The 9,579-nt window shown below is 46.3% G+C and overlaps 3 protein-coding genes across 3 annotated transcripts; all 3 read left to right on the top strand.

The window, feature by feature from the left end:
• Positions 1–1,855: 1,855 nt before the first annotated feature.
• EDB91DRAFT_1255453 (uncharacterized protein) lies at positions 1,856–2,419 on the top strand (the record flags this gene model as incomplete). Its single annotated transcript, XM_041323990.1, has 1 exon — positions 1,856–2,419. One exon carries the CDS (start codon positions 1,856–1,858, stop codon positions 2,417–2,419), a length of 564 nt encoding a protein of 187 aa, XP_041170273.1.
• A 1,892-nt stretch (positions 2,420–4,311) lies between these two features.
• EDB91DRAFT_1087642 (uncharacterized protein) lies at positions 4,312–5,225 on the top strand (the record flags this gene model as incomplete). The annotated part of the gene is made up of 2 exons (XM_041316257.1): positions 4,312–4,439; positions 4,901–5,225. The coding sequence occupies 2 exons, from the start codon at positions 4,312–4,314 to the stop codon at positions 5,223–5,225; spliced, it is 453 nt and encodes a 150-aa protein (XP_041170272.1).
• Positions 5,226–6,336: 1,111 nt separating this feature from the next.
• Positions 6,337–7,641, top strand: EDB91DRAFT_1255451 (uncharacterized protein; the record flags this gene model as incomplete). Its single annotated transcript, XM_041323989.1, has 1 exon — positions 6,337–7,641. One exon carries the CDS (start codon positions 6,337–6,339, stop codon positions 7,639–7,641), a length of 1,305 nt encoding a protein of 434 aa, XP_041170271.1.
• Positions 7,642–9,579: the final 1,938 nt, after the last annotated feature.

Genomic DNA, 9,579 nt, shown 5'->3' with positions numbered 1-9,579 from the left:
GCTGTGGGGATGCCTATGGTGATACTAGCTCCGGGGGTCCTTTCACCTGCTGCACTGGCAGTGGGGTTGGGAGACCCTATGGTGGTAGCGCCTGGTAGGACGGAGTCAAGTGCGGAATTCGCTAGGCTAATGTGTGGACACTTCATGCTGAAGGGCCCAAGGGCAGTTGCAGTGCCACCCCTTACCTCGCAAATGGAGGGGGGGGGGGGTACCAAGCACAGAACCTGAACCTGTAACAAAAGCAGTCAGCAGCAATATGGCAATTGAAGGAATAGCTCACCCAGAAGTAATTCCCGTGACCTACCCACATGAAACAGAATTACTGGAAAATATGAGACACCAGTATGAGGGCGATGTAATGTTCAACAAAGTACTTACCTCTCCCAAAGAGTACCATAACTTTGAAGTAAAAGACAGTTTAATTAGAGTTAAACTGAACGATAGGAAGCCTTTGTGCATACCTGATATCAAGGTTGGTGACCGACAACTCATTGAGGTCATAATCAATCAAGTGCACTCTTTAATGGCCCACCTGGGGTCTGATAAATCCCTATTGTACCTAAGGGAACATGTTTGGTGGAAAACCATGGTACCCGATGTACAAGCCTTTTGTCAGTCCTGTTGAACGTGCCAATGCAGCAAACTGTCAAACCAACGACCATACGGGTTGTTAAACCCATTGAAAGTCCCATCATATCCATGGGAAGCAATAGGGGTTGACTTCATGGAGCCCTTACCTACCTTGTACAATCACAATGGCAAATATGACTCTATAACCGTCATAATTGACTTGTTAACTGCCATGGTTCACTTAGTACCAAGCAGAACCACTTACACTGCTAAGGAAATAGCTGAACTGATGTTCGTGGAAGTATATAAGTATCATGGACTGCCAAAAGCCATAGTCAGCAATTGGGACATACTGTTTACAAGTAATTTTTGGACTCACTTTAACCAGCTCATAGGAGTGACACTGAAGATGTCAAGTGCTTATCACTCACAAACAGATGGGGCAACCGAATGCGCTAATCGAACCATTGGGCAGATGTTGAGATCTTGCATTACCCCTAATCAGAAGGACTGGGTGTCAAGACTTCCCGCTATCAAGTTTGCAATCAATCTCACAAAGTCTGATTCTACAAACATACCTCTATTTGTAGCGAATTACAGACAACTACCTAGAGCCATGATATGGAAAACGGCAGGGTCAGATGAGTACCCAGGAGTAAGGGTATTTGCTCAATGAATGAAGATGGCCACCATGGCCGCCCATGACACCATCTTGGGAGCAAGAGTAAAGCAAACCTTTGATGTGAATAAATGCAGAAGGATATGCCCATTAGTGCTGGGTGATCTCATATATGTATTGACCAAGAACATATCTTTACCCAAAGGGACCGCCTGGAAACTAGAACCCAAATACATTGGTCCTTACCAAATCATCAAAGACTATTGTAATAACACGTTCAAACTTGAACTCCCTTCTCAGCTTAAACAACGGGGTACACCCCATTTTACACTCATCATACCTCAGGATTCATGTTCCTAACAATGATTGATTGTTCCCTGGATGAATGGAAAATCAAGTGGCCAAATTTGAAGATGGCGAGTCAGAATGGGCGATCAATAGAATCCTGTCTCACTCCAGAACCCGCAGTGACGCCCAGTTTGAAATACTCTGGAAAACTGGAGATATTACTTGGTTACCCTATGAACAGATAGCTGAGTTGGAGGCACTAAAGGATTATTTTAGCTTACTCGGGGTCAATAATGTTTCAGATCTTCGGGAAGGGAGTGGGGTCATTCTGTAGAAGAACCCCAGGTGTTGTTAGGGCACCTCTCATTTGACGTCAACATGTATAAAACCCACATCGACAAACCTCCCTCATCATTTCCCCCATTCACTCCTTCCACTATGTTCGGCCTCATTATATCACCTCGCATCCTCCTCATCACAGCTATCATGGTACCACTACTCACTTGTGTCAGCAACTGTCACTTCATCCTTCCCAATGTGCTCGCAGAGGGAGATTTGATGGTTGTAATTGACCTCCTCCACGTGTACCTCAAATACAATGCTCATTTAAGGGCTGGCACTGCTGTGGATTGTGCTATGCCCACAGGGTATGGAGAGTTTGCCCTGGCATTCAACACCATGCAATCTCTTGCCTCTGGTACCTCACAATTCACAGAGGAAAGGACCCACAGCCCTGAAATCACTGGCCCATCACCATCCTTCACCGACTTAGTCAGGGACAACATACCTGCAGAGCCCAACAATCACCCTACTCCTCAGCTTCCTGAGGGCAGACGCTGGATTAACCCCCAGCACATCAAACTCCTAGAAGAAGTGTTGTGGCAGAACCTTGAGACTACCAAGAGAAAGCATGAGTGGCGCAAGTGCACTATCACCAAGTGAAAGGGCAAATGTACCCGTCCAAGCTTCAGCTCCGGGGACAAGTATAACAAATACCTAAGGTTTAAAAGTCCAGTTGTGCAACCAGTCAAAGACTGCAGACCAAACTGTACCGCAACTTTTTAAGACCAAATTTTTGGTCTTGGTTTCCCTTTATTTGACATCTTGCAGTTGCCGGTTGCCTTGTTTGACCTCTAACATCAAACCGATGAAAAGTCAACCACAACCGGTCTATACCAGGACCGGTTGCATGAAACACAAATATTTACCCATGCAAATGAACATGACTTGGATAGTACAGACTACTACAAAATGGTCTCGACTTCGCCAGCTTCATTCTCCCACTGCACCATGCCCTCATCCACAAGAAGGAAATCTTTGTACTCATATAGCAAAACTTCCTCAATAATACCTGAGTTTGCTTGAGCAGAGTCAGCAAGAGACTTGCGCCATGAGAATTTGAGCATCTGTAATTTTTCAAAGTGTTCAGCACCGAGACAGGAGCAATGGTCAGTGGTGGTCTCTGCACCACCTGAAAAAAGTTGTTTGCAGGGTACAGATAATTTCCAGCTTTGTCTGGTGCTATAAAGAGTGGGTGACACAATCTGAGGTGTTGGGCTGGTCTGAGCATTAGCTCAGGGTGGGACGCAAGCAGGTGGAGCTGCTGGGAGGGCGGGAAAACCTGCTTACAAGTTTGATCGTGTTACAACTAGGATAGTTCTTCTTCTGCATTCCAATAAAGGATGATCAAGGCTGAAGCATATCATGAGTTCTAAGATCAAGGGTTCTGGCTAGTTGAGTGTCAAGGGCTCACTAGATCAAGTATTCAGGCTAGTCTGCTGAAAGGCAGCTAGATCAGTGAACTCGAAGTATCAGGAGAGAACCTAGTAGATTCAAGTTAAGGAATACAAGTACAGGAAGCATGATATATATATGTAACAAGAAGGTAGTTTAGGGCCGGTCTGTAGGTAGATGACCCTATCAAGAAAGGTAAGTGAGAATAGGAAGACGATATCAGCCAATCAGAAAAGGAGATGAGAAATGGTATGATGTTGGATCAACCAATTAGGGAATAGTATGAGTAATCATCTGTGTAAGCATAATGAGTAAGCATATAGGTAAGTGTTCATGTGTTGGACGTGTTTATAAGCAGTCATGAGACTCAATGAGTAAGTAAAGAAAGAAAGAGAAAAGAAAATATAGCGCCATTGTAACAGATCGTGCATTGACTCTTGAGTGACAGGCCAAGGTAATCGATAAACTGACATTTGACAATTATATCCCATTGACAACGAGATTAAAACAAAGCAAGAGACTATAGTTCATAATTAAGGGGAGTGGTGGGTGGGAGCAAAGAACGATAGTAAGTACAAGTGAGGATGCACAAGCTATGCCAAACACAATGCTGGTGGATGAACGAAAAATGAATGAAGAAGAAAATTGCACATCCGCTCAGCTGGATGTGTGGTGCTGGGATACTCTGGCAGGCTATGTAACCCGGCACCTGTACATCGCCTGCAAACATGTTGTATAGTAGTTACCGATTTTGCCCTATGTAGACTTCTGGAGCGGTCCTAACCAGTCCTAACCAGTCATACACAGTTATGGACCGGTTGCATCTGCAACCGGTCGGCAACTGACTGCGAACCTCATTGCTACCATGCTCGACCGGTTTCTAAGAGTTCGGTCCAGGTTGCAGTATGCAGTACAAGGTTGAGTTTATGCAGACCGGTTTGGGTCCGGTCTTTTGAAAATTGGTCAAAAGACCAGACTTAACCGGACTTTTTAAACCCTACAAATACCCATACAACCACGGGGAAGGACCCAGTTTCAGTGGGACCAACAGCTCATCCACTCGGACATCCTCCATCCAGACTCCAACTCCTCTGGCCCACATGGAGATCAATGACAAGGAAGATGCCACCTCTGTTGGGGTTCCTGTGCCTAAGGTTTACAACACCAGCAGCAAGGAAACCCTAAGAGCCCTAAGAAGAAGTAAGGGCATTGCATGCCCTGGAGGGGGGTATGTGGTGCTTGCTCCCTAACAACGAAGGACCACCCAGACTTGAGGGATTGATAGAGTTAAGAGACGACCAAGTCTTGGGGCCCGAGCATCGCTGTTTCAAGTGATTGTGCTTTTCTATTTTACCTATCTATTTGTTATCTATTATATCATAAGCTTCATACATCGCGATAGTATTTAGAGTCGTGAAAACTGTACTGAAAGCTACTTAGTATTCTTCCAATCTATCCGGACTGGTATCTGGTTACTTGCGATAGAGTCTCTGAGTTGTGCCATCATCTAAAGTCTTACCAACTTCTACCTGCTGTCACACAAGCTCAGCTGCCTTTCTTCCCTGTTTCTGCCTTGCTTCGGGTACCTTTCCTGCTGCATTTTTTTCTCCTACTCGCTTCATCATCTCCGTGTCAAACTGTCCATTGTAAGGGCCCAAAATGTTGTGTAAACTGACAGTGGTTTTACAGGTGGGCCTATGTCAAAAAACACAATGTCCAGCTACTGGATGAATATGACCAGATCCACCTCAATTTCACACCATTCTGGGGTATAGACCCCATGCCCTTGGAGACAATCCAATGTGATTGGGAGGCACATGTCCACTCATACACCCTTGCTAAATCTAGTCTGCTTGGGCCCTTGCACATTGGAAATGAGACACTACCTGAAGATGAGGCTGCAAGGGATCATTTACTTATTGGCGCCAACCAGCTGATCAATCTCTTGGTTGAGGTCGAAGATGATCCACCAGATATAGGTAGAAGGATGTATCTTTATGGCTCATTATCCTAAAAGTCCGATACATCTTATTCTGTAGTTATCCACTATATTCCAATATGTCATATCCCATACCTCCGGATCCGGAATTCCGAATCTACTTCATTAAAGTCCAGTCCTCCGTCTTACTATTCCGCCCAGGCACTCCACCTTCATCTCCACACTCACCCCTAACTCCTTTTAGATTAGCTATTGCTCTGGTAACTGGTTATGTCCTATTCCGCTATGCTTACTGATCCATCCATTCTTACTTCATTTCCGACTTCACTGCTTTGATCCGTTACACTTACTAATAGACTGTCATATACAGGATCTGAGCACCTCCAATACCACCCATGAACATCCCCACCCCTGGTCCGACCCCCTGTTTCCCCGTCCGCTTCATTCCTCCTTCCCCAACAATGCACGAAGTGCATCTCAGCAGGATTAGCCCTGCTACCTCTGCCCGACTCCATTCCGCTTTTCTGACATTACCCCTATGTCCTCCAACCCCATACCCCTTCCATCCAACCCTATCTGGGGTTCCACTCCTCCGCCCTATTGGTCCACCCAACCCTACTCCTACTCCCTCCGCTTTTCCGACCTGTTTGGTTCCTTCAGTTCCGCTTGTGTTGTCCCACCCGACTATTAATCCGTCCGACCGCCTCACTGGTCCACCCCTAGACTAGGAACCACTCAACTGGTCCTAAGATAGGCCTCATTCAAATACACGTAGATCACATGACTTTTCATGACATTTGCGTTACAATGCCTAAGGATATTTGTAGAAACACTTTTAAGAGAATCCATTCCATCAGATTGTGCGCATGTATGGTGCGGGCAATCTGATGGAACAGAATTCCTTATTTTGCATTTGTGAATGAGTAGTAGTCTTTACAGTGATTGAGGTACTGCTGCCTTGTTACATTGTGGCTGTACAGTGTGACAGCGATGTCAATGCACCAATAACTCGGCATCGCCAAAACCATTATGCCTCGCAAAAGGTCTTCTCGAATTGCAAATTTGAAAGCCTACAATTACAGCAGCCAGAAGAAGAGAAAGTTAAGCCACACAAGTGATGAGAATGTAAGGAAACATCAATTTTTATTGTGCTGGCTGGAGTACTAAGACTAAAATTAAACTAAAGATGGCACCCTTCTCTGAAGCCTACCCTACAAATCCACCACTCTCACACACTGCAAATGGTCCCTTAGCATCAATTAACAATGTAATGGAGTCATGTCTTGCTGGGCCTGAGGACAAGGATGACACATCTCATGATTTTGAGGATGATGAAGAAGTGGACAAAGATGGACTTCCATGGACCCATACCCCAGTCCTCGCTGGCCAATTTATACCTCCCCCAACTGTTGATGAAGCTAGACTTGCATTAGTTGATCTTAAATTGACCCTCCGGCCTCCCCGTCCCACGGGAGGGTACAAGGATCCTAAGCTTGATTTACTTCTTCGCAGTCGTCTTGAAAAAATGCGAATGTTTCTGTGGAACTACACAGATCCAGCCAATAAGTACCCTGGCTGGATGGCAGCCTCGTTGAAAACTGCACATGCTTACAAGAAGGGACCGTGGTTAGCTGGCCGTCTTCGTGAGTGGGTCCGAGCTTATTGCAAGGACAGAAGGGACCTTCCAATGAATGTATATGGGACGTGGAACTCATCCATACTGGAAGATGAAGACTTTTCACAGGAACTACTGCTACATCTACAGGGCATTGGGAAGTATGTTAGAGCAATGGACATAGTGGAATACCTTGATCAAGTGGAGGTAAAATCATGGTTAAAACTAACTAAAACCATATCCCTTGCGACAGCACAGCGCTGGATGAAGCACATCGGATACAGGTGGTCAAAGACTCCGACAGGCCAGTCCATTGATGGACATGAGAGGGTTGATGTGGTGCACTATCGACAAGCAGTCTTCCTCCCCATTTGGGCCGAGTTGCTGTCTCACACACAAATTTATGCGACTGATGGCAATGAGTGCCCTGTCCACCCAGAACTTGAAGGTACCTGCAAAGTCATCATCTGGAATCATGACGAGTCCACCTATTATGCCAACGACTGTCGAAAAATCAGATGGGTTCACAAAAGTAAAACAGCCATACCTCACACCGAAGGAGAGGGTGCCTCGCTGATGGTCGCCGACATGATTAGCCCCGATTATGGATGGCTACATTCTCCCGATGGAACCGAGTCCACGCAGGTCCTGTTTAAGGCCGGAAAGGCATGCGAGGGGTATTTCACATGCGAGGATATCATCAAGCAGGCTTCCAATGCCATTGATATCCTTGAGCGACACTATCCTGATGAGGACCACATTATCGTATTTGACAATGCATTGATGCACCTGAAGCGTGCGGACGATGCACTGTCTGCACGGCATATGCCTAAATTTTCCCCAAGGGATGGGGACAAGTGGGACGGTACAGATTAGGGCGACGGACGGCGGCCCAAAAATTGGGGCGTGGAGGTGAATATAGTTGGCGAAAATGGAAAGGCTGTGCATGGCGCAGATGGTGCGCTGTTGAAAAAAAAGGTTCCGATGGGTGATGGCAAGTTTGCAGATGGATCGCCGCAGTCACTGTATTATCCGGAGGGCCACAAGTGTGCTGGAGTGTTTAAAGGGATGGGAGTGATACTTGAAGAGCAAGGCTATGAGGGGGCACTGAAAATTCTGGCAGAATGCCCAAAATTTCGGTGCGAGAAGGGAGCCACACGTTGCTGCTGTCGAAGAATGCTCTACAATGAGCCTGACTTTGTTGGTGTCAAGTCACTGCTCAAGTCAGCTTGTGAAGCCCGTGGCTTTCATACAATTTTCTTTCCTAAATTTCACTGTGAGCTGAATTTTATCGAGCAATGTTGGGGCTACTCAAAACGGATCTATTGCAAACTTCCCGCGTCGTCGAAAGAAGCCGATCTCGAACAGAATGTCCTTCAGTCTTTGGACTCAGTTCCACTGCTTGCCATTTGCTGGTGAGTCCCTATTTGTGAATCTTGATTCCAAGATGCAGCAGTGTGCTGACACTATGCGACACCAGTTTTTCCACTCGCTCGTTGAGATTCATGGACGCCTATAGAAAAGGACTCGATGGTAGGCAAGCAGCATGGGCCTCGAAGAAGTACCGTGGTCATCGAACTTTACCTGAAACAATTATGCGAGATTTGACAGACACTGGTTTGGTTAGTAACATTCATTAAATTCATACCATCCCTAGTACCGTATGACTCGGAATCCTATCCTTTGGACACTTATGTTGAGAAATGTACAGCGGCGCTCAAAGAAGGTCACACGATGTAACAGAACATCACAAAAATGTCACATCATGTGATGTAGATGGGTTTGGATGCGGCCTATCTTATCCCCGTTTAGCATCATAGTTCCGCTTTTCGGGTACCCGGTAATCCCTATACCCTAGCAATTATTGATCTGTCGTGTACATACTTTTCTCTGAGCCTTATTCTCGTATGTCTCAGTCATCTTCTTATCCTGTACACTCAGCACATAGCCTCCTGCTATGCTATGCTAATTACTTAGAGTATATAAACATATGTACATCTGTCTGTAGATACTCAGTCTGAATATTACCTTTTCTAAGCCCTGCTCTTCTGTTCTTTGACTTGGGCCTGATCCTAAGTCAACTCCTGTTAAAGACCAGCCTAGGGGATTGACTCCCTAGGTCAGCCATCCTCCAATCCTCCAATCCTCCATTCCCCCGTTCCTCCACTCCTCCATTCCCCTGTTCCTCTGTCCCTCCGCTCCTCTGACTTCCCATGCGTCGGAACTAGACCCCGCACTCTCGCATCCATCCCCTCTGTTCTGCTCTACTTCGGACTTCATCCAAGCAGTTCCTTCTGCTCCACTTCTACTGTTGGTTCCGACCACAGTAGTCTCCCACTTCCCTCCTGTCGGGTGGAACAACCCCCGCCCAACTTTCTCGTGCTCACCTAGTAGTCCGTCGGTCCTCCTTCAGAGGACCTCCGCTCCGACATCCTGTCAGAGCTCGTAGAACTCGAGTCGGACTACAATACGAAATTAGGGGCACGTACTCGGGTAAGGGGCGCAGCGTACGAGCTGAAGCCAAGCCCCTCAGACTCCGCTTTACCCCTGAGCATGGTCTTAACATAGACTTTCCACATGCTTTGTACATAGCCCTTACCTTTGCTGACTGATTTACTTACATGATACCTACAGTATATAAACCCCTGTAATACTCCGGAACTCCTCAGTTCAAATATCATCTTAGTTCTGCTCATTCCTGCAATCTCCGGACTTGAGTCTCACCTCTTGTCCACCTCCGAGTCTTAGGGGTTAAACCTTTGGACTAATCCTCTGGCTCTACCTTAGGGTAGTCTAACCTCTGTTCTGTTTCTA

The sequence above is a fragment of the Suillus paluster genome (assembly GCF_016628075.1).
Source record: "Suillus paluster strain FC165 chromosome Unknown EDB91scaffold_140, whole genome shotgun sequence".
Classification (NCBI taxonomy): domain Eukaryota; kingdom Fungi; phylum Basidiomycota; class Agaricomycetes; order Boletales; family Suillaceae; genus Suillus; species Suillus paluster.
Note: the sequence above shows the minus strand (reverse complement) of the source record. Positions and strands in the feature narration are given on the sequence as shown.